Source organism: Solanum pennellii, chromosome 12, assembly GCF_001406875.1.
Source record: "Solanum pennellii chromosome 12, SPENNV200".
NCBI lineage: Eukaryota > Viridiplantae > Streptophyta > Magnoliopsida > Solanales > Solanaceae > Solanum > Solanum pennellii.
In genome coordinates, this window is record NC_028648.1 from 58,714,172 (window position 1) to 58,738,648 (window position 24,477).

The 24,477-nt window shown below is 32.7% G+C and overlaps 2 protein-coding genes and 1 non-coding gene across 4 annotated transcripts; 2 read left to right on the forward strand and 1 right to left on the reverse strand.

The window, feature by feature from the left end:
• Window positions 1-267: 267 nt before the first annotated feature.
• LOC107007252 (malonate--CoA ligase) lies at window positions 268-7,049 on the forward strand. Its single transcript, XM_015205785.2, has 17 exons — window positions 268-644; window positions 1,012-1,181; window positions 1,432-1,605; window positions 1,901-2,084; window positions 2,198-2,286; window positions 2,817-2,886; window positions 3,019-3,071; window positions 3,166-3,273; window positions 3,869-3,967; window positions 4,157-4,249; window positions 4,338-4,415; window positions 4,577-4,681; window positions 4,985-5,075; window positions 5,767-5,840; window positions 5,979-6,158; window positions 6,444-6,497; window positions 6,661-7,049. Exons 1-17 carry the CDS (start codon window positions 509-511, stop codon window positions 6,706-6,708), a joined length of 1,806 nt encoding a protein of 601 aa, XP_015061271.1. The 5' UTR covers window positions 268-508; the 3' UTR covers window positions 6,709-7,049.
• Window positions 7,050-9,045: 1,996 nt separating this feature from the next.
• On the forward strand, window positions 9,046-9,119 carry TRNAT-AGU. The gene has a single exon. It is a non-coding gene; the product is annotated as a tRNA-Thr (tRNA).
• Window positions 9,120-10,574: 1,455 nt separating this feature from the next.
• On the reverse strand, window positions 10,575-14,744 carry LOC107005491 (protein NRT1/ PTR FAMILY 1.2-like). 2 transcript variants are annotated; one of them, XM_015204092.2, is made up of 5 exons: window positions 14,466-14,744; window positions 13,988-14,205; window positions 12,487-12,597; window positions 11,654-12,216; window positions 10,575-11,565 (listed from the first exon to the last, which is right to left on the reverse strand). In XM_015204092.2, the coding sequence occupies exons 1-5, from the start codon at window positions 14,602-14,604 to the stop codon at window positions 10,680-10,682; spliced, it is 1,917 nt and encodes a 638-aa protein (XP_015059578.1). In that variant the 5' UTR covers window positions 14,605-14,744; the 3' UTR covers window positions 10,575-10,679. The 2 variants fall into 2 exon arrangements, with proteins under 2 accessions (XP_015059578.1, XP_015059579.1); XM_015204093.2 differs by lacking the exon at window positions 12,487-12,597 and having other exon boundaries at window positions 14,466-14,742.
• Between the last annotated feature and the right edge of the window lie 9,733 nt (window positions 14,745-24,477).

Consider the following 24,477-nt stretch of genomic DNA (forward strand, 5'->3'; position numbering starts at 1 on the left):
GTACATAGTTAGGCATAATACATAAATATATTTTTAATTTGACTTTAAATTATATTTATGTTCTTCAATTTTGGTTGTGCACAAGTAAACACTTAAACTTGTTAAACTTGTATAAAGTTGAACAAACAGACACACATATCCTATATGCATTATGAAAGTTGGAGTTCAAAGTTAAAATTTGAAACCAAATTTAGAGTCGAATATATGTATTATGTCAAAATAATTATTTTGCATATCCTAATTACATAATCTTCTTCAGAATTAAAACGCCGTCAACCTGAGGCTAACCCAATCGGAAACCGACGCCGCCGATCCCGCCGGCGAGACCAACCCCCCAACCATAGACGTATTTGAACTATTTGGTTATTAATGAAGAAACCAAAAATTTCAACGAAGCCACATTTACTATGTCACGTAACATACAGTTGTGGCAACCAAAGCTGTTGGGTCGCCATAAATTGACATTTCTTGTTTTTTCTTTATAAAGAAATACTCCTCACCTAATAGTATGAGCACATTGAAAATTTTCAACTACTTTCTCAGTTCTAAGGCCACACCTCTTCACTCTTTATATATTCAGTATCATTTTTCGTGTCAAAGATATCATAGCTTTATCTCCTCTCAACTTCGCCTCTTATCCTCCGGTAAGTTGAGGAATTTCGATTATTTCGATATAAGTTATTGTAAATTTGTATGTGTTCATCCAATATAGAAATGGGGTTCACTTGATTTTGAGATTTGGGGTGGTGTTTGTTTGGGAAAATGTTAAAGACATGGAAGCATATCAATTGTTTGAAGAAATGTTTGTTTGAGTCAGCTTCACTCGATTATGGATTTTTGACAGCTAGTGATAGATGAATTAGAAATATGAGAAGATAAAATGATCTTAAAATTAAAAAAGGGGCATTTTTGATCTTTGGGGATTTCCGACTTTGTTTTCCTTGATTTTATTAGGTTTAGGATCAGTAGAAATAAATTATAAGTCTTATGAATTTCATTGGCTATTTTCAGCTACAAGTAGTTTAAGCTATATGGAGCTGGTCAAGGAAGTTGCCAGCAAGGGACCTGAATCGCAGAAGAATATTGCGATAAGAGCTGATGAAAAGAGCTACAGTTACCTGCAGTTGATATCATCTGCTAGGAGAATTTCAAATTTGTTAAGCAAGCTAGATCTTAAAACCGTGAGTTGGAAATGACGAATTATCTATGAATAACTAAAGCTGCATGAATTTGTGTTTCTATTGAATAGTGTAACTTTTCCCAGTTGTAATGTTTGGTCGACAATTATATTGTTTACGAAATTTATTCAATGTGAGTCCTTCACCCCACATTATCTTTTTCATCTGGATATATTGCTCTTCCAATTCCAAGGTCAGTCTACAGAATTTACTTCCGTTATTGCTTTCTGCTCAATTGCTTCTACTTTTTCAGGACAAAGGCATCAAAGAAAATGAACATCACAAAGGAGCAAGAGTAGGGATTGTGGCCAAACCTTCTGCTGAGTTCGTTGCTGGAATACTAGGGACCTGGCTTAGTGGAGGTTGTGCAGTTCCTCTTGCTCTGAGCTATCCTGAGAGTGAACTGCTACATGTGATGAATGACTCGGTCTGTCTCTGAATCTTTGTTCTTCTCCCTCACTGTTTCATGTCAGTAAAGTGTTATATTGATAGATAATGAAGACACAAAAAAATGAATGTCTTTTGCCTTTTTAAATACTCAATATTGATGAGATAGATTGCATTATTTGTCATGCCTCTCTATCTGTCTGTAGATGATTAGCTCATGTTCAATTAGGCTGAATATTCCCTGTCTGCATGATGTAGAAACACTGCAATGTCCTCTTTACTGTTTTTTTCCTCTTTTATGCTTATTTAATTCATTGTGAAACATTGATTTCTAGGACATCTCCATAATTTTGAGTACTGAAGACCACCAAGAACTTATGAATGCAATTGCAGCAAAAACTGGTGCTCAGTTGTCTCTCATTCCTTCAATTCCCGATGTGCATTCATCAACAAAACATGACCAATCAAAAGACATGGTTTCTGACGGTCAACAAGATCTGCTAGAGATCAATTCCTATGGTGAGATAATGGGTAATTTGTCTGTTTCTCCATATGGTTATATATTTTCCCATTTGAGATGTTTGGAGCTCATCAATAGCATTTTCCTTTGTTCTGTACATGTTATCTTTAAGGCGAGAACCCTGCTTTTATCTTGTACACCAGCGGCACAACAGGGAAACCAAAAGGAGTTGTGCACACACACAATGGAGTCTTAGCACAGGTTGATGTCTGTTCTAGACTTGATATCAGCATTCCCCTGCTTTGTTGGATCTTGATATGATTGATTCTTAGCCTTTATGTCTTCTTTTCAATTTCATTGATTTACTAGCAACATTCCACTTCTACTTCGTGATGTTACACTATAAATTAAGGCTCAGAAGATATCATTCATATCACAGACCTTGGCGTGTCCAATTGAGCAAGTTTGCTTCCCCTTTTTTCTTCCTCAATTAGGCTGTGAATGCATATGTATTCCATAATTCTGAAGGTAGGATAACATGCGATAGTATTTGTATTGCTGAGAGATGATAAGTAACCCAAGTCAGCACCTTGGACGAACTTCTGTTGTAATGAAGAAGAGTCGATATCATTTACTAAAGTGACCTTACTTAGGTCTTGTTTCAGTTGTCAGTAATATTGAGAGGGGTGAGGATTGTCTTTATTGAAGTTTCGATATGAAATACTCTTTTCAGTTTACTGGAAGTTTTGTTGATGTCTGTGCTAACCCTCCTTCCATGTTTGCTGTTTCAGGTCCAAATGTTAGCTAATGCATGGGAATACACGCCCAAGGATCAATTTCTGCATTGTCTACCACTCCATCATATCCACAGTCCTTTATTTTTGTTCCCAATCATGTTGTTTACATTTTTCCTGCTTTTGCAATGTGTTTTTGTGTGGGATAAACAATCTCATTTGGACTACAAAACTGGCTGATCCTTAACCTGTACTATACATGTGCATGGACTTTTCAATGCTTTGCTTGCCCCTCTTTATGCAGGTTCCACGGTATAATTTCACATCGTCAAACTTTTTTCACTACAGCATACATGCTGTCGGATTGGAAATTCATGTTACTATATCCGCTTTTCTCTTTTTGAAGGTCGACTTCGTGCCAAAATTCAGTGTGAGGGGAATTTGGCAGAGATGGCGTGAATCATATCCTACAGATGGGACTATAAGAGATAATGCCATTACGGTGTTTACTGGAGTAAGTCAGTTTTAAATAGATTAGTGAAACATTGTTGCAATGTTATGTGATGTTAGTTGATCTGTGAATTTATTATGTTGAGCTATGCATTCTTAAACTTACCATGGAAAAATGATTCCTCGCTTCAGTTACATAATATGTGCATGAAGCTTAAAGTAAGAATACATGTTTCGTGTTTCTGCATCCCTGAAATGGACTCACAGTGGAAGCCTCTAATAATGTCATCACTTTCTTAATTTATCATGAAATTCCATTGCATCCTGTTTGCATCAAAGCTAAGAATAAGAATACATGGTTTCTCGATTCTTTTGCATAATGCTTTCTCTATGGCTGAGACTAATAATACCATGTCATGATCTGTGATTTCTGTATCCCTGGATAGGAGATACTTACAGCAGAAGCTTCTACTTAATGTCAGATATCTAAGATGTCATTACTATGATTGTATTTGGGGTATGGATAGGGATAACTTTAGCTATTGTGTGTACCTAGCTTGGATTTTCCAACGCCATGTGTCAACTAATAGGTTTGGTAGCAGATCCACCGACTCCTACCCTCCACTCTTTTCTGATTCCTTTTTTTTCTAATCCAATAGGTTCCAACTATGTATGCACGATTGATACAAGGTTATGAAGCAATGGATCCAGAACTAAAAACAGCTTCTGCTTCAGCAGCAAGGCACTTGCGCCTTATGGTAATAGACTTGGTTTCTATTTTGCTGGTGTTTTTTGATAGACAACACAACGTAATTAGGATCTTAACTGTAAAGAGCCTGCTTCCTCATTTTGTTTTGTTTTGATTGAGTATAGAGTGTACTGTTGTCAAAACCTAATGTGTTCCTTAATCATCCCAAATGAGAAAAAACAATGATTTCTGCTTCCAGATGAGTGGCTCCTCTGCACTTCCTCTGCCCGTCATGCAGCAGTGGGAAACCATTACTGGACACCGGTTATTGGAACGTTATGGCATGACTGAGGTAAATGTGCTCATAGCCACTTTTAGTATGTAGGATTTTGACTGTTCATTTAATATCTATACTTATGTAAATGGTTAATTTCGTCTAGTTTGTGATGGCAATCTCTAATCCCATAAATGGCAAGCGCAAAGGAGGTACTGTTGGCAAGCCATTTCCAGGTGTGCAGGTTAGTGAGTTCCTTATGTTATGTTCTCAACATCTAATATGCTGCTGCAACAAAGTCCATAAATGCAGCCCAAAATTTTTGTTAGATATATCCCGTCTTTATGATAAGGTCTATCTATTTTTCCTGAATAGTCTATCACTTCTTTATTTTGTTTCTGATAGGCCAAGATTCTTTTGGACGATGGGAGTAGCAATGACCAAACTGGAGTTGGGGAGCTCTGCATTAAGAGCCCATCACTGTTCAAAGAATACTGGAAATTACCTGAGGTAATCACTACATAGTTGGTAATTCTACTACTTAAACATCTCCTGCTTTGAATTTTTTTCATGCATTTATGTTAATAGCCATTTGTTTATTTGCTTTCATGAGATAAAGTTATCTTGTATTTCTCTCACCACCACCCCTCCCCCCTTCCCCCCTCCCTTTGCGCTCTTGAACCATGTCAAGCACTTAGTTTGAATCTATTACTATTTGCAACTGAGGCTAAGTGGCTCTCCAAATTGAAATAGATGACTTCTTATGCCATTTCTCGGTATTGAGCATCTCTTGTACCTGCGAGGATTTTCTAGGTAACCAAGCAGTCATTTACTGATGATGGATATTTCAAGACTGGAGATACTGTTACTGTTGACGAAGAGGGGTATTACATCATTCTGGGACGTAAGCATACTGTCTTCCAAAAAATTTTCTAGTTGTGCTATACCAATTTCATATGGTTTTCTTTGAATTGTTAGTTGCTACTTGTGCTATACCAATTTTATGCATGTTATGTCCCTAGTAAACTTGTATGACCTGCATGAGATTTGAATGGCAACTTCTCTGAAAGCAATTCAGAATAATCTTGTCTCCTTTCCCTTTTTGAATTTGTTCGTACATTAAAATGACAATGTTGTCTACGTGACTGCTTTCTCAAATGATGAGGTCGAATCACTGAAAATGACTATCTGGCTACTTCAGTTTTTCTGATATAGTAATATCTACCAATGGTTGGGCAAGTGCAAGTATGAGTGTCATGCGCCTAAAATTTCTCAATTTGTAGTTCAAACCCTCAAATGATAGTGTGTGTGTAACTTTGTCTTGTGTGTTCAAGAATCCAAACGGTAGATATAGGTCTGTGAAAGATGGTCATCTAACTAGATTATAGTTGATGTTAGTTTTATCAATAAATATATTTTGAAGACAAAATTCTAATTTATAGAAGTGTTACTTATTAAGTTTATTCGACCTTGGTTCTTTGGCCTGTTGTTTTCCATTCATAAAACAATGCGGTGATGAACGTTCTTTTTCCATCAAGCTATATCGGTTAGAGAAAAAATTGATTTCTTTTAGAATTGATATTTTTTCTTTTCAGGTACAAATGCTGATATTATGAAGTTTGGAGGATACAAATTATCAGCGTTGGAAATTGAAGCAGTTCTGTTGGAGGTTGCTGCTTGTCTATCTATCTATATAAACACCCTTGGTTTCTATCAAATTTTGAATGTCCCACTCTGATATAGCTCTCAAATATATGATTTCAACAGTTTACATTAATCCCGTTTTAATCAAATTTCCTGTTCACAGCATCAAGCTATATTAGAGTGCTGTGTTTTAGGCTTGCCTGACAAAGACTATGGCGAAGTGGTATGTGCAATAGTTGTGCCTGAGACTGAGGTTAAAAGAAGACGAGATGAGGAGCTAAAGCCTGCACTAACCTTGCACGAACTTTCTGATTGGGCAAAGGAGAAGCTTGCCCCATACAAGGTATCACCCATACTTGTAGAGCTAATTCTTACTGTTGAGCTTATAAAGTCATGTTTGTCCTCCATATATTGAGCTTGGAAAACAAATTCCTTGTTCTAGTACAGTACATGACTGTTTGAATGATGAAGAAACATATAAACGTTGAATTACTTGGGAGTAGGAAAACCGACTTCATGCTTGTTTGGTTGATATTATTGCTATGATTTGCTTTTCTTGCGATATGTTTTGGTATTGAAGTACTAAGGTGCTTAAGCTAATTCTTGCCACTTTATGACTGTAATCCAGATACCAACTCGTCTGTTTCTGTGGGAATCTCTGCCTCGAAATGCGATGGGAAAGGTGAGATATACCTACTTTTTGACTCCATGTTCTTTTAGCTCTTTGTAGTAGTGAATAGATATTTGCTTCCCTATTTTCTTTCACTTGTGTTCTTTTTTAATATTTGAATTGAAATAATACTGGTTATAAACAGCAGATTTGATGTCCTTTTTCTGTGTACTAGGTAAACAAGAAAGAGCTAAAAAGGAAGCTGACTGAAGATCCCAAATGAGTCAGAAGATGGAGCATCAGAAAGTAAAATAATGCTTTAAGGTGTCACTCTATGTTCTTTTACACAAAAAAGGTCTTAAAAGAATATAAGTCCAGACAGTGATTGAAGTGAAAGTGCAATTAGTATATTAAATCTAGGAATTCTAATGAGAATTGAATTTAGAGAACATGTTAAGAGTTGATATATGAATTAGGACAACTGAGCCCTACTAATTCTATTGTGATTTGGAAGGATGTTGTCTTGTTGGACATGAATATTGATTTTCTTCTGCTATCCCATTTCTATAATTGTAAAAAGTTATGAAATCTACTTCTTGAAGAGTGCAAGGTATTTGCATTGCAGCTTTTTCTATTGGCATAAATTATAATACATAAATATGTCTTCTAACTTGGCTTCAACTTACATATATGTCTTCCAACTTTGGGTGTGCTCATGTAGACATTTAAACTTGTATGAAGTTGAACAAATCGATACACGTGTCTTATGTAGCATCTTATATGACAATTTTCATCCTACGTGGTGTCCTATGTGAATTTTGCCACACAGGACTAATGTGTACTTGTTCAATTTTCCACAAGTTATAGTGTCTACTCGTACACATCCAAAGTTGGAGGACATAAATGTGAAATGAGACCAAGTCATAGAGTACATTTATGTATTATGCCTTTTATATTTGTGCCCTCTTGTCACTTTTTTCTTTGATTTCCCACCTGGTGTTCGGAGCCCACAATGGAGCTCTGACTAAATTCGAATCGCGCTCTGCAAAACCCATTTGGGGATGACTCTCCCAACAGAATTTTCTCCATATCTAGGGCTGGAATTCGAGACCTTTGATTAAAGGTAAAAGAAACACTTCCAGCAGTGCTCCACAACCCATGTTGATCTCTTGTCACTTGTTATTTACCAATGGATTATCCCACTATTGGAAACCTAGTTACCATCACTACTACATTTTGCGATTTTACATCCAACTAAGTAGGGAAGTATTTCACACGATAATTGATAAATAGGGGATACATGTTGTATCCTCTCTTTTTTGGTTCATAAAGACGGATGTTATAGGCATATAACAATGATAAGATTAGGAATGAAGTTACTGGGGAGAGGATGGAGTGACCTCTATGGTGAATAATTGAGGGAGGCGAAATTAAGATGGTTCAAACTTCAACATGTGAAAAGAAGGACAGATCATGCCTAACAAAGAGGAGTGAAAGGTTGGCTATAGCGGGTGTGAGGAAAGGTAGAGGTAGACTGAAAAAGTCTTGGAGAGAGATGATTAAACAAGGCATGACTCACCTACAACTTATCGAGGAAATGACCCTAGATGGAAGATATGAAGGTTGAGGATTAGAATAAAAAGTTAGTTGGTCGAGCATTGTATGATGCAATTTTCAGTATTGTTACTATCATTCTCATACTATCTTGTTCTTCAATTTTGATATTACCCAATGGTTCATTTGCGTCATTTATCATATTACTTTGTCCTTGCTAGTGTTTTGTTCTACATTGTTTTCAGCATGACTTTTTTGCTATTGTAATTTTCTGACATACTTGTTTTTTTATATGTTTTATTTGAGTCAAGAATTTATCGAAAGTAATATTTCTATTTTTTCAGTGAAGAAGTAAGGATGTGTGTACACACCACCCTTCCTAAAACACACTTATGTAATTACACTTAATATACTATTATCGTGATTGTTGTCTTTTTTGATACATTGAAAAAAACTAAATAAATTTCTTAGTGAACACCATATCATTGATCATTTCTTCTCAAATTAACAAATCTTAGTGTGTTTTCGTTTGTAAGACTACAAATTTATTTTCCCCACAAAATTTATATAATAGTATCTTTTTCACGTCAACAAATATCTACAATAATGATTTTAAGATAGACACTATTTATCCTCCTGTTTAATAAGTTACAACAAGAAGTAAAATTTCCACCTTTACTTTTAAATATTTTTAACCTCTTAAATCTCCCATCTCTCCACACTTTTGATCTCCATATAAAAGTTCTAAAGCTATAGAAGTAACTACATCTCGAAGAAAGAGTCTCGATGATATGGTAAAGTTATCTCCATGTAATTTATGGATTACAAATTTGAGCTGTGAAATCAATCATTGATACTTGTATTAAGTAGACTGCCTACGTTACTCACACTCCTTAGGGGTGTAACCCTTCCTCAAATGTTGCGTGAATATGAAATGCTTAGCAAATCGGCCTATCTTTTCTTTAAAATGAAATGAAATTAGCAGACTTAAAAACATTCTAGTGATTAATGAGGTTAGTGTAGAAATCACAATAAAGTAGGGTGATGATACAAATATGTCAAGCAAGCTTTCATAGCTCAGTTGGTTAGAGCACCCGTTTAGTAAGCGGGAGGTCTTGAGTTCGACTCTCAATGAAAGCACATGATGATATATTTATTGTTTTTTCCCCACATTGCCAGCCAAACCCTATAAAGATATTTGTGTGCATAATCGTATTTTAAAGTTAGCTCATTTATTGTCATCTGTCTTTTATGTCATCAGTCTTATTTATGCCATTATCGCTAAGGAAAATGTTTGTTTATTCATGTTATTATTTTTCAATGGTAATTTTGCAAAATTATTTTTGACACATCAATTATAATTCGGCCATGTCATCAATTTTTTTAGTTAAAAAAATTATAATTCTAAAAAATTCAATTTTTTTATTAAATAAATTGCTGACATGGCCGAATTATAATTGGCCACGTCCACATTTTTTTAATATAAAAAATTAAAATTCTAAATAAAAATTGAATTATGGCCACGTGTCAAAAATGGTTTTGCAAAATCAATGTTAAAAAATAATGGTATTATTGAGTCTTTTCTTTAACGCTAATGGCATAAATGAGGCAAACTTTTAACTGATGACATAAATGAGCCTATTCTGAAAGTTTAATGGCATATTGAACTTTTTCCCTTTGGATTATTATCAAATGCCATTTTCTTTAGGCTGAACCCAGTGATAGCCTCCTAAATTGACATTAATTTTCACTTAGACACCTCAAATAGGCTTTGTTTATTTTAGACACCTCATATTGAGTCCTGTTGTGTCATTTTTACACCTTATGTTGCCTCCTAAAATTGACATCAACTTTCACTTAGACACCTCAACTATGCTTTATTTATTTTAGACACTTCATGTTGAATCCTGCGGTATCATTTTGACACTTTTTGATGACTTGACATATTGTGTGTGCTGCACCCATTTTGAGCGCGTGAGATTTTTTTTTTTTTGAATTTTTTTCCTCCTCCTTCTTCTTCTTCTTCTTCACATTTTAATCCCACCACTTATTCCACCTTCCCAATTAAAATTCATGATAAAAACCTTACAAAATATGAAGAAAAAAAAACATTACACTAATTTTAAAAACGTTTATAAGAACAAATTTTTTAAAATTATCACACTAATTTTGAAAAGAATCGAACAAGACACATTTTTTTTCAAAAAAAGTTAGAAGAATGTTATATCTAACTTTCAAAATCAATTCACACACACAAAAAAAACTAAAATCTAATGATTTTTTTTAAAAAAAAAATTGGAAGAAGAATAAAAAAAAATGGTTGTAGAGCTGGAGAGGCAAAAGGAACATAAGACAAATGGGATAGGGGTGGGCTGATATAAGATGGGGTGGGATAGTAGAAAATAGGTGATTTTATTTATTTTTTTGCTAAAAAATTAGTTATTTTTTAATAATTTATTTTAAAATTATTATTTTTACATTCAAGTGTCACATGTCAGCGTTTAATTAGTCATCATGCCATGTTACCAGCAAGTTATATATTTCTTTAGACCGACTAAATATGAAAGCGAGTCATATACATAGAGCAAGATAAAATAATACCAAATCAAAAATCTTGATTGAAAAATGAACAACCTAAAAGCAATTACAACATAATTTACTTATACTATGTATACACTAAACCACTAGCACAAGATAATTTCAAGATACATTCTCTAGTTCCATCTCACCATCTTTCTCATCCATTTTCTTACTCCAACTCTCAACACAAGGTCCATAAGCCCAACTACAAACGATAAAATAAACCAAATTTAAACAAGTCATAATAGCAAGAAGCCAATAATAGTTCTCATAATGTCCCCTATTAATATTACTTGAAACCCAACTTTCTTTCCCTTCTCTTTTGGTAATACTATCCACATTGCTCAGTATCACACTTGCCAACAGATTTGCCACAGCTGTTCCAAGTCCAAACATCGCGGTAGCAATACTTGACATACTTTTCGGGAGCTCAGAGTAATAGAATTCAATTTGGCCTATCGCGTTGAATGCCTCTGCTATCCCATTTAAACAATGTTGTGGCACTAGCCACATTGCTGACATTGCCACTATTCCCTCGGGGTTGTTCAATAGGCCTTGATTGATTGATTTTCTTCTACGAATATGTTCAATGATCCCAGAGAGTAACATAGCCATACAAGAAAAGAATATCCCAATTCCCATTCTTTCTTTAGTTCCAATACGAAAAGATTTACCTCTGATTCTTGATCCTAATGGAAGGATCACGCGGTCATACACAATAAGCCAAACTGTTAATGCGATGACAGTAAATACCCCAAATGAGGCTGCTGGAATTTCAACGCGTTTAGTTATATGTCTATCCATAGATTTAGCTTGAAGTAAAGGGAACGAACTTTGGCTCAAGTTAATCGATATCATGATCCCTGTTGACCACAATGGCATCACTCTAACAAGGGCTTTTAGCTCCTCTACTTGCTCAACTGTACAAAGACTCCACGAATCGACTGCTACACCATCTTGCTTAACATCTTCAGGGGATTTAATAATGCAAGCTTTGTTCAAAAACCTTCAAATGGAAAAAAACAAACACACTTTCAGCTAAGGCAATAAAAATTGAACACATTTGCTTAACACAAAGACAGAGTTTTTCATACCTTAATTTGCTCGTTGGCACGATAAATTCTGAACCTTTATTGTAATGATAACCAGAATTCTGTTCAGGATATGAAAGTTTCCTGTTCTTATAAGCAACGGCGATTACCTGAACAAATCTTCCCAACAAATTGTTGATCACGTTTTGCTTGATATAAAGCGGAGTAGCAAGAAAAAAGAGGAAAGCAGAGAAGAACATAATAATCACAGGAACACCAAATCCGATTTTCCATCCCATATGGTCTTGAAGATATACAATGCCAGTCATAGCAATAAGAACAGATATCATAACAGCAGCGTAGTACCAGTTAAAATAAGTCTCCAACACGCGTTTCATATTATTATTATTATTATTATTATCGCGCTTATCAAATTGATTTGCACCAAATGCTAACGAACATGGCCTAATACCACCAGCGCCAATCGACATAAGCATGAATGAGGAGATCAAGATTGTGTATTGAGCTGTTGTTGCGGATTTACATGCCTGAGATGACACTAGAAGATCACAAGGGGGAGGCCTTGCTTTCGGAATCATTGCAGTTAACCACAACACAATTGTCCCCTGAAAATGAAAATGTGACAATAACTCAATAAGGTGTTTAGTAGCAATCACGAAACCTGAATATTCAAATCTCAAAATCCAAAATGTGTCACATAAATTAAGACAGAGAAATTTAAGTAACGAATTCAGTTGAAAATGAGTATCAACTATTAAACAACACTATTTAAGCTATACAAATATATGTAAAGATATACTTAGGGATCCGTTCGGATTAATTTGTCAAATATTGCCCAGTTAATTGAATTCTACGTTTTTTTTTTAGCTCCCCACCCGGTGTCTGAAGTCCACATTGGGGCTTCGATTGAATCCAGATCGCGCTCTATAAGGCTCATTCAGGGGTAGCGCGCCAAACAGGATTTTCTCCATACCTAGGACTTGATCCTGAGATGGTTAAGGGTGAAACAGTCTCAGCATTGCACCATGAGTTGGTTTCATTTCTATTTTTACTAGTCATTTTTGATAAATTAAGAAGAAATTAAAAAAAAATTCTATTATACCCTTAGTTTATTAACATTGAGTTAATGTCTATGAAAAATATAGTGAGTAAATATGTTTGAGACCCTATAAATTAATAAGGGTAAAACAGTGAACTCGCCATATTAATTTTTTCTTTTTATAGATTTATTAAATTAAAATTTGACAAGTAAATCCAAACCGAGAAGTATATTCATTGAATTTGTGCAAAAATAGAGTAGAATTTTTTCCTTGAAAAAAGAGGAGGCTATGCAATGAACATGAACTATTTAATACTTAAACTTCACCAACTATACTAATTTAATCCTACCTCAACATTTTTATACAGCTATTAACACACTTAACTTTAATAACGCCATTAAGTGTAGTATAAGCATAAATAAACTACTCCATTAGTGGTAACGCCATTTTATTTAAGTACATACTATAATTAAGCATTGACAACAAGTCTACATCGTATCAACGCTGGAAACAAGTGTACATCGCATCAATAATTACAATACAAATCATATAATAATTTTTGGGCCTCGAAAAGATCGAGTGGTTTTATTATTTTAATTTTTAAAATAAATTATGTATATCATTGCTATAACAAGTTATTCTTATTAGATGAAATTTCAAATCTTAAAAATAAAATATGGTTTAACAAGTGATTCTTATTAGATATCAAATCTTTGAAATAAAATATGTTATACCAATATGTAAGAATGACATGATAAGAACAAAAATTATTTGTTACGGACTATATATATCACTTAAACTCATTCCTTTTATTTTTAGAGTATTTACTTATAAAATTCCAAAATGTAACTTAAAATTGAATTTTAAAATTCTCAAAAATAATAAATATATATATTCACCTTTTCACTCCAAATTACTCGTAAAAAAGTAAATAAAAAAACTCTAATTTATATTCACGTATAACACAATTCCTATTTTCATATTTTATTTTTTAGCTTTAAAAAACAAAACAAAAAGCTATTTTTTAAAATTTTTTATAATGAAACATGGTAAAACGTCCGCTTATTAATATTATAAGGAAGGTATAGGTAAAATATGCATAAAAATAGTAATCTATTTCTCTTGTGTTTAAAATTCAAATAACTAGTATATTACTCCAATATAATACTCTCTTCGTCTCAATTAGTTATTTATAATAACTTGAAGTAAAAAATCTTCGAATAAAATTCACATAGTTAAAAAGTACTATACAAAAACTAATATGACAAATATTTCAAAAATTATCTAATCAGTAACACCTTCACATAAAATAGACGCGATAAAATTATTTAGTTACCAATAAACTGAAGATGGAACCAAATCCAATAGTAAGGAAGCGTCCAAGATATGAATCTGCTATGAGTGCTCCAATAAGTGGTAAAAAATTGGTAGCTGATGACCAATAAAAGAGTAAATTTTGTGCATTTGTTACTCCCATACTATACTCTTTCATCAAATAAAATGTCATATTTGGTAAAACACCAAAAGTTGCCACCCTCTCCAATGCCTCATTTGCTGTTTCATAAAAAAAACCAATAACATAATTAAACAACGACAAATAAATTTTATAGCTAAATAATAAATTAATTAACGATGGATCAATACCTAGAGTTCCTTTTCTTTTTATTAGAAGACGTACGACTTAAACTTGGAGTTTAAGAAAGAAAAAAAAAGAAAGAAGTTCAAATATTATGCATCAACACGGTTTCAATGAGATTTCACTGATTATGTTGTTGTAAACGACAGATTAAAACGAAAAGTGTGTCAATACGTACCTATAATAAATGGCATGGTTACAAGACCACCTTTGGATCTTTGAAGTTGCATTGTTGGTGGTGGTGGATTATCATGATGAGAAAGTATTTTATTGTGATGATCCTCAGTTTTAGATGAATTAATGGTAGAAGGTTCCATTGATGAAGAAACTTGAGATTTGAGGGAAGAAAAGAAGATGAGAATACTATGAAAAATAGTGGAAATATAGAAAAGTGGATGGAGACAAGTAACATGGAGGGGTGGGGTTTATTGCAGTTGCTTTTTCTGAAAAGAAACTAATAATTCTACACTCTCTCTCTGTGCAACTAGCTCGTGTGCATTCTTTCTATTTTGAAGGACTATTTTCATTAACCAAATATTTATACAAAAGTTTAAGCCATGGTTATTAAATATGTTACGAGAAAAGTTTAAATTGATCAATTCTTAAAAAAAAACAGAAGGAGATATTTAAGAAGAATTGTTTAGTTTGATTTGATTTGATATTTATCATTTTTCTCAAATAAAATAATATGTAAGTAAGGAGGATATCTTCTTGTAAATAGTTTTTCTTTTTTAGGGTACAAGTGTTCTTTTCCCTATACTTAATAAAGATTCAAATTTTATAATTTAAAAAATAAAACAAATTATTCATTAGAATATGAAAAAGTAATTAACAAAGTAATCTCTTTTGCACTACGATCATTAAGTAAGTCCAATTCCTTTTCTTTTACACTTTATTTGAATCATTGTTACACATTGTTTCATAATGTATTGTATTATATTATCCTTTATTGTATTATATTGTATGGTGGATACAATGTTTGGCAAGATTATATAATTTGTTGTTGTTTAATAACATTTTAATTGTTTGGTTAGATTGTATTGTACTGTATTGTAATTTACAAATTTACTTAAATATCCTTAATTATTCTATGATAATAGGTTTGACTAGATTTAAATAATTAAGGTAAAGGGTAAAATAGTATTTTGAAATATTATGTAAAGAAATATTGAAAGAAGAAATTAAGTAACAATTGGAACACACCAAATTGGTTGTTCCATAAAATAAGGGTTTTCATTGTTACGTAACAATGAAATTTAACACTAAAGTACAATACGTTTTACATAACAATCAAAACAAACATTGTAGGTATAATAACGATATAATACAATACAATGGATAACAATGATCCAAACATAGTGTTAGTAAATGAAAACCGATTAAATTTACACACGCGAATTAGTATACAAAAATTTTAAACTATTTTTCGTTTAATAAATAGCTCAAACTGTACATACACTCTCAATTTAATTAATTTATGTGGTCAAAATGACTAGACAAAAAGAGTCCTTTTAAAAATAATTTCTGAAATTTGTAATATAAAACATGTCTAATATTTTTCTGATTATAATAATCTTTGTATTATATATGATATTAATATAATTTATACAAATCAAACTATCCATAAACATATTGCTTATTTCGTATATAATTTCTTCTTCTCATATTAATGTTGTTTGTTCCAATATCTTTTTATTATTTTTAAAACTATAAAATACTGATTATACTTTAAAAGATTAAAGATAAATTTAGTAAAAAAAAAATCTTTTTCTCTATAATTTTTAGAAAAATATGTGAAAGAGAAATACGATAACGATAAAACAAATATAATAAAATATAAAAATAGGACAGGACGGTGGGAGTTAGTAAGTTGTACCATCAGTGTTGCCTAATATTCACTCAACTTATACAAATATCTTACTAGAACAATTTTTGAATTTTTTTAGACAGGATTATTATAATACACATATTTACAAAAAGTAAAAATGAATGAAAAAGTTAAATTTTAGTAGTATAAGCTAAAAGATCTTTTTTATACAAACCAAACTGAAAATTGGACCCTTATACTTTATAAAGTTTCACCAGACATTATTAATTAATCGAGTATTAATTTACACTATTTTAACTTTTTTTGAACATGTTGAGAGATTCAGGTGAAATTTCATGAAGTAAAAGAGTTTAGTTATTCATCCGGTCCAAATAAAAGGACCTTTGAGTCTCTTTTGTTAATTTTTTGAAAATTTATGTATCATTTTTCTTAGAATTTATTTATAGACGTGCAATAGTCATTTATTTAATATATAAAGAAATTTATTTGTGTAAAATTGTACGGATAAAAAGTTTATCATCACGAAAAGAAAGAAAATTAGGATAAGTTGATTGATTATGCAAAGATAATCAACATATAATATAATGATATTTTAAATAACAATTATGAATTTGATTGAGGAGCGTCGAAAATAATGAATCAAAAAATGTTCGTGAAAATTAATTACTTGAAAGTAAATGTAGAATTAACACTTGATTAAAAAGAAAATATTAGAGCTAGAATAAACTAAAGGAAATAATATAAGAATTAATATTTAATTTCAACTTTATGAAACTTTGAATTAAAGGGATCATCTTAGTTTTTGTAACATATCATCACATGTTATAGAGATTTTGACAAGAATAAGGAACAATTGGCTGGATAACACATGGTAGGACACCACATGTTCCTCTTTTTAAAAAAATAATGTTTGCTTTCTACTATACTTTATAGGTATAATTTCATAGTATGTTCTGAATAATAATACTGCTTAAAATATTTTATAGTCATGTCTAATTAAGTTATAATTTTAAAAATAAGATAATGTTCTGAAGCAACTCTAGTTTCATGTATTTGTTCTTAAATGCTACTCCTTTCGTTTCAAAAAAATGATCTGGTTTGATCTGACACGAAATTTAAGAAAATAAAGAAGACTTTTGAATCTTGTGTTTCTAAATTAAAGTTATTTGAAAATATACAAAATTGTCCCATGTCACGTGGAAAGTTGAAATTTAAATGTTACCCCAAAAAAAATTATTCTTTTTAAAATAGACTAAAAAGAAAAGGAGGTCATTCTTTTTTAAACGGAGGAGTAATTTATAACTCATTTATCAAATCACTAAATGTTGTGGTGGGAAAATAAGTGTTAATTAATTTTATCAAGAGTGAGACCTTTATACATTTGAATGTATTTTTGAGTATTTATATGTGCATTAAGGTTTATATGTTTGAATCTAAATACGAAATAAGTAGAATAATTTTTTCTTTAACAGTTTATATATATAAATATTGTATTTAAACAATATATTTTAAAGAAAATGATATGGTAGTTGATTGTGGTGATAGCTAACCGTGATAATTGTATGTGTCAATTGGGGGTTGTGGCAATGATGGTAGTGCTGGTAGCTAGAGGTGGTGGTGAGTAATTAACAATGTTTATTGATCATACGATAGCCGGTTGTGGAAATGAATAATTGTAGTTGATGATAGTAATAGCTAAGGATGATGGTAATAGATGATAGTAATTAATTATTGATATAATTAATGATTGTAATGATAGTCAGTGGTGATAATTTGAGAATGGTGACTAATGATGATGATGTCCGAGAATGGTAATTGGGTGATAATTGAGAATGGTGGCTATCATGTATAATTTTTGACATAATGGTAAGCATTTGATTCTATCAAGTGGTATTGAAGCTAATGTTATAGATTCGATTTCCAAGAGTAACATTCTGCATTAGGCAGGTGTTGAGAGGGGGCCAGATTGTTGGATAATGTCAACATCCTGCCTATGACAAAGCCACGAAGGGTTGATTGGTCCGAGTTGGAGTCATGATCGAACATGACTCTTGCTAGATGGACTTGATTAAGAAATAAAATTGTATTCTTGCTATCATCTATAACTTTTGACATGATGGTAAGCAGGGGCAAAACTACATGGTCTCCAAAATAGCCAATTGAATGCCCTTCGTCGAAAATTGTATCGCGTATATAGCTAATAGCTCAAATGTTGTTTGAATGGGATATATATGTTATGTATATTGGACACCATTTTGATATATCTGAGAGGTGTGGTCCAGATTCGAATCCTATTTTGTGTTTTTCATCCGTGCAAATACCTAATTTATAACTAAAGAAAAGTGGAGTCTATATTTGTCAAATTAGGGAACAATTTTTGTTCTTCTTTTCTGAAGTAAAGAATTTCTTAATAAATAACTTTAAGAGATTATGTAAAAATAAATAATCAGTTTTAAAATATTTTTTTTTATTAAAAAACTTTAAGATTCAAATTTTACAAAAGTTTCTCTCTGACAAAAAGTTCTTTATATATTATAAATTCTTACGATTCTCTTTCATTTAATTCAAAACTTTTAACTTCTACTTTTCGAATTGATGATGATTTTATAAAATGTCGTATATAGAAAGAAAAGTATTTCATATTATTATCAATGAGTGTAATTTTTTTTTTTTAAAAAAAGGACAAATATATTCTAAAACTATCATAAATGATATGTAGATACCCTTCATCATACTTTAGAGACATTGATGCCCTGCAGTCCAAAAACTAGAGTGTATATGCCCTTCACTCTAATGGAAGACTAAATAGGGACACGTGGCGCAATCTTTTCCATCGATTCGATGTCGGGTTAGTGGATAAGTGTTGGGTTTAGCAAGTGTGAATGGAAAAAGAAAAGAGAGAATATGAAAAGTGAGGGAACTATTTTGGAGGGAAAACGAAAAGTCATTTGAAGTGCAAATGAAAAGTCATTTCTCCCATATCGGCAAAAAAAAGGGAAATTGTTGTCCTTATATAAGGAAACACTTCCTTTACTTCTTAAAGAGCTAAGAAGAAAATGCCCCCTCGCGCCATCTTCGTCGCTCGCTTGGCTTCGACAAATGATGTGATTGATAAGTTTTTTGGACAAAATTTATTTAATAAGTTTTTGTTAAATCAAATAAATCCTGTTAATATTATCTCTTATAAATTTGCGGGTAACGGTAACATTCCGAAAAGTTGTTACTATTTCCGAAAAGTCGTTACTTTCTGAAAAGCCGTTATTTTCCTAACAGACACATTTTTTCGAAAAGTTGTTATTTTTTCCAAAAGACACAACTTTCTGGATAAAACGGGTCTGAACAGATTTCTCTGAACAGACACGTTTCTTATTAAAAATGGCTATAAAAAGAAGTCAATTTTTTGATTTTTCGAACACTGAAATTTTCCTTCTCTGCATGTATTTTTCTCTCAAATAAATCAAAGTGTCGATCGACTGACTCTGTGTGACTTGTTGTTGTTCTGAAGTTCGCTGAAGTTAAAGAAATTTGAGGTACCGCTATTTCTTTAACAGGTTTAATCCGTTTTATCATGGGAGAAATTAATCCATAACCTTGGGTACAGTGAGGAGATTAAATTTCTTAAGGACACACAGTAGTTTCTATGGACTCGGATTACTTCTTGTATTTTATGTATTTTCTGCTTCATCTTATTTCTATTTCTTTTTATTGGTTAACCTTATAAATACAAGTTAACATAACAATCTTAAGAAATTTAAAAGTTTCTGTATTTGAGGTTTCTGGAGATTAAAACCTTTATGATTTTCTACTCTGCTTGAATTTTTAAAATTCATTCGATTAACGATTAAAAGAACATAAAAACTTTATAATCAAAAACAGTTTGTGTAAAGATTTGTTCTTTACTGTTAATATTTCAAATACTTAACTTATCTACCATTTGTGACAGAAAAAAGAAAAAATGACTAATTCAAGTCAAACAAATGCTGGAACAGTAAGTGTTGCAACAACATCGGTTGCACATAATCGTTCAAATGCTGCCTTAGCGCCGGCTGAGAAACCTGCAAAGTTTTATGGAGTCGACTTTAATAGATGGCAGCAAAAGATGTTCTTCTATCTCACTACGTTGAGTCTGCAGAAGTTCAGTAATGAGAATGTTCCTGTTATGTCAGAAGTAGGAACATAACAGAAGCATGAACACACTCAATTTTTTGTGTAAAAATTATATTCTGAGTGGTCTGCACGATGATCTGTACAATGTGTACAGCAATGTCAAAACCTCAAAAGAACTCTGGGATGCTTTAGAAAAGAAGTACAAAACAGAAGATGCCGGAATGAAGAAATTCATTATGGCAAAATTTCTGGACTATAAGATGATAGACAGTAAGACCGTCATCACCCAAGTTCAAGAATTACAGGTCATAAGCCATGATCTCCTTGCTGAAGGATTGATTGTCAATGATGCCTTTCAAGTGGCTGCAATTATTGAAAAGTTACCTCCATTGTGGAAGGACTTCAAAAACTACTTGAAACACAAACGCAAGGAGATGACTGTTGAAGATCTCATAGTAAGGTTGAGAATCGAAGAGGATAATAAGGCTGCAGAAAAGAGGTCACGTGGTAATTCAGCAATATCTTGAGTAAATTTTGTTGAAGAAGATCCCACAAAATTAAAGAAAAGAAAGAAAGCATCTGGTCCAAAAAGCAATCCTCCTAAGAAGAAATTCAATGGAAACTGCTTCAACTGTGGTAAACATGGTCTTAGGGCTACTGAATGTCGGGGTCCTAAGAAGGACAAGAAAAAGAAGGATCAAACAAACTTGGTTGAATCCAAAGGAGAAATGGACGATCTCTGTGCAATGCTTTCAGAATGTAACTTGGTTGGAAATCCAAGAGAATGGTGGATAGATTCTGGTGCCTCATGTCATGTTTGTGCCAACAAAGAATTATTTTCATCATATACTCCAATACTTACCGATGAGAAGTTGTTTATGACAAACTCCACTGTTGCAAAGGTGGAAGGAACTAGCAAAGTCCTATTAAAGATGACATCAGACAAGGTGGTGACTTTGAATAGGGTCTCATATGTTCTAGAATTGAGAAAGAATTTAGTTTCAATTGAGTTCTGACCAAGAATGGATTTAAATGTGTATTTGTTTCTGATAAAGTAGTAGTAAGCAAAAATGATATGTATGTAGGAAAAGGCTACCATAGTGATGGCCTTTTCAAACTCAATGTAATTGCAGTTGATATGAATAAAGATTTTGCTTCTTCTTACTTGCTTGAGTCTAAATGTTTATGGCATGAACATTTGGGACACGTTATTAACAAAACCTTGAAAAAACTGATTAACTTAAATATTTTGCCAAAATTTGAGTGCAATAAATCAAAATGTCAAATTTGTCTTGAATCTAAGTATGCTAAGCATCCTTATCAATCTGTTGAAAGGAATTCAAATCCTTTAGAATTGATTCACACTGATATTTGTGACATGAAGTCAACACCATCACGTGGTGGAAAAAAGTATTTTATAACTTTTATTGACGATTGCACTAGATATTGTTATGTCTATTTGCTAAATGGTAAGGATGAAGCAATAGATGCATTTAGGCAATATAAAATTGAAGTTGAAAATCAGTTAGATAAAAAGATCAAAATGATCAGAAGTGATAGAGGTGGAGAATATGAATCTCCATTTGCAGAAATATGTTTAGAAAATGGAATAATCCATCAAACTACTGCTCCATACACTCCTCAGTCTAATGAAATTGCAGACAGGAAAAACCAAACTTTAAAAGAAATGATGAATGCATTACTTATAAGTTCAGGTTTACCACAAACTTGTGTGGGGAAACTATCCTTACAGCAAATCAAATACTTAACAGAGTGTCTCACTCAAAGACAATGTAATTCCATATGAGAAATAGAAAGGTAGAAAACCCAACTTGAAATATTTCAAAGTGTGGGGGTGTCTAGCCAAAGTCCAAGTTCCTATACCTAATAGGGTAAAAATAGGGCCTAAGTCTGTGGATTGTGTATTCATTTGGATATGCCACAAACAGTAAGGCATGTCGATTTTTAGTTCATAAGTCCGAACATTCAGATATTCATGATAATACAGTAATGGAATCAGATAGTGCTGAATTTTTTGAACATATCTATCCGTATAAAACTAGACTTGAGTCATCTAGTGGGGGATCTAAACAACCCAGAGAAGAACCAAAAGAGAAGAACATAATGAAGAAAGTCTAAGACGCAGTAAACGTCAAAGGACATCTACTTCATTTGGATCAGATTTTGTAACATTTCTTCTTGAAAGTGAGCCTCAAACATTCAAGGAAGCAATGTTGTCTAGTGACTCAACCTCTCGGAAGGAGGCTGTTAATAGTGAAATTGAATCAATCTTAAGCAATCATACTTGGGAGTTGGTTGATCTTCCTCCAGGGAACAAACCCTTGGGTTCAAAATGGATCTTTAAAAGGAAGATGAAAGATGATGGAACTATTGACAAATATAAAGCAAGACTTGTTGTCAAAGGTTTTAGACAAAAAGAAGGTCTTGATTATTTTGACACATACTCGCCAGTGACTAGGATTACATCAATTCGGATGTTAATTGCACTAGCTGCAGTATACGGTCTTGAAATTCATCAAATGGATGTGAAAACAACCTTCTTAAATGGAGAGCTGGAAGAAGAAATTTACATAAAACAACCTGAGGGTTTTGTAGTTTCTGGTAAAGAAAAGAAAGTGTGCAAACTTATTAAGTCACTTTGTGGACTAAAACAAGCACCAAAACAATGGCATGCAAAGTTTGATTAAACCATGTTGTCAAATGGATTTAAGATCAATGAATGTGATAAATGTGTTTACATTAAAGATACTCCAAATCAGGAAGTCAATTTATGCCTATATGTAGATGACATGCTTATAATGAGCAAAGACATTGCTAACATAAAAGCTACAAAGCGTATGCTCGCTAGTAAGTTTGATATGAAAAATTTAGGAGTTGCTGATGTGATATTAGAAATTAAAATTATTAAAACTCCTAACGGTCTAGCATTGCCTCAAACTCATTATATTCAAAAGATACTTGAAAAATTAAATTTTTGAATTTTAAAAGGGCAAAGACTCCAATTGATGTAAACCTTCATCTTGCAAAGAATAAAGGTGAAAGTCAGTCTCAATTGGACTATGCTAGTGTATTGGGAAGCTTAATGTATGTCATGAATTGTACACGACCAGACATAGCTTGCGCTATCAGTAAACTGAGTCGATACACAAGTAATCCTAATCAATGTCATTGATTGGCAATGAAGAGAGTTTTGTGATACTTAGATGACACTCAAAACTATGCTTTACATTACAACAAATATCCAACCGTTCTTGAAGGATATAGTGATGCAAATTGGATTACTGGGTCAACTGAAACAAAATCCACAAGTGGATACGTTTTTACTATTGGTGGAGGAGAAATATCTTTGAAATCATCCAAACAAACATGTATAGCTCGCTCTACAATGGAGTGAATTCATTGCTTTAGACAAGGCAGGTGAAGAAGCTGAATGGCTCCGGAATTTCTTAGAAGAAATTCCATTTTGGCCCAAACCAATGGCCCCTATATGCATACGTTGTGATAGTCAAGTTGCAATAGAAAGGGTTGGAAACATTATGTATAACGGCAAGTCTCGTCACATAAGACGAAGACATAACTCTGTGAGACGACTACTCTCTAGTGAAATTATCACAATTGACTATGTGAAGTCAAAAGATAATGTGTCGGATCCACTTACAAAAGGCCTAAATAGAGAGGGAGTTGAGAAATCATCGACGGGAATGGGACTATGATCAAGAACAAGTCATCGCGGCGGTAACTCTACCTAGAAGACTGAAGATCCCAAGATCTAGGTTCAAGGAGATAAAACAAAGTCATTGATGACGGTTCAACATTGTCAAGGAAAAAAAATTATTATTATTTTATGGTCCATTCTCATTATAAGACAATGTTTAGTAACCAGGATAAAGACATAAGGACTTTTTGATGGTTTATAAGTGTGATACAGGAATATCAAATGGGGTATCTATGGGATAACACATTTAAAAATCACCTATGTAAGTGTGAAGTGTAAGCCGCTTCATGGAGAATCCGGTAAGGCCAGTTCTTTAAGCACTTACTATCCAAGATGTGTTCATGGCTGAAACAAACAAAACAATGAGAACTAAGAACAGTTCAAGGGTTGATTGTGTGACATATGTTGTCTAGATATACACCAAAGCTCGACGGTTCAAAGATATCAAATCTACCGATTGACCGAGTATATCCGATATATGTTCACTACGGAAAGTTTAAAGGGTAACCTACTTATCCA

Coding starts and splice junctions, on each gene's coding strand:
- LOC107005491 (XM_015204092.2), bottom strand. CDS start 14,604: ATGGAACCTTCTACCATTAATTCATCTAAAACTGAGGATCATCACAAT. Junction 14,206..14,465: donor AACCATGCCATTTATTATAG/GTACGTATTGAC, acceptor TTTATGAAACAG/CAAATGAGGCATTGGAGAGG. Junction 12,217..12,486: donor ATGTGGACTTCAGACACCGG/GTGGGGAGCTAA, acceptor TTTCATTTTCAG/GGGACAATTGTGTTGTGGTT.
- LOC107007252 (XM_015205785.2), top strand. CDS start 509: ATGAGCACATTGAAAATTTTCAACTACTTTCTCAGTTCTAAGGCCACA. Junction 4,416..4,576: donor AGCCATTTCCAGGTGTGCAG/GTTAGTGAGTTC, acceptor TGTTTCTGATAG/GCCAAGATTCTTTTGGACGA. Junction 4,682..4,984: donor AATACTGGAAATTACCTGAG/GTAATCACTACA, acceptor AGGATTTTCTAG/GTAACCAAGCAGTCATTTAC.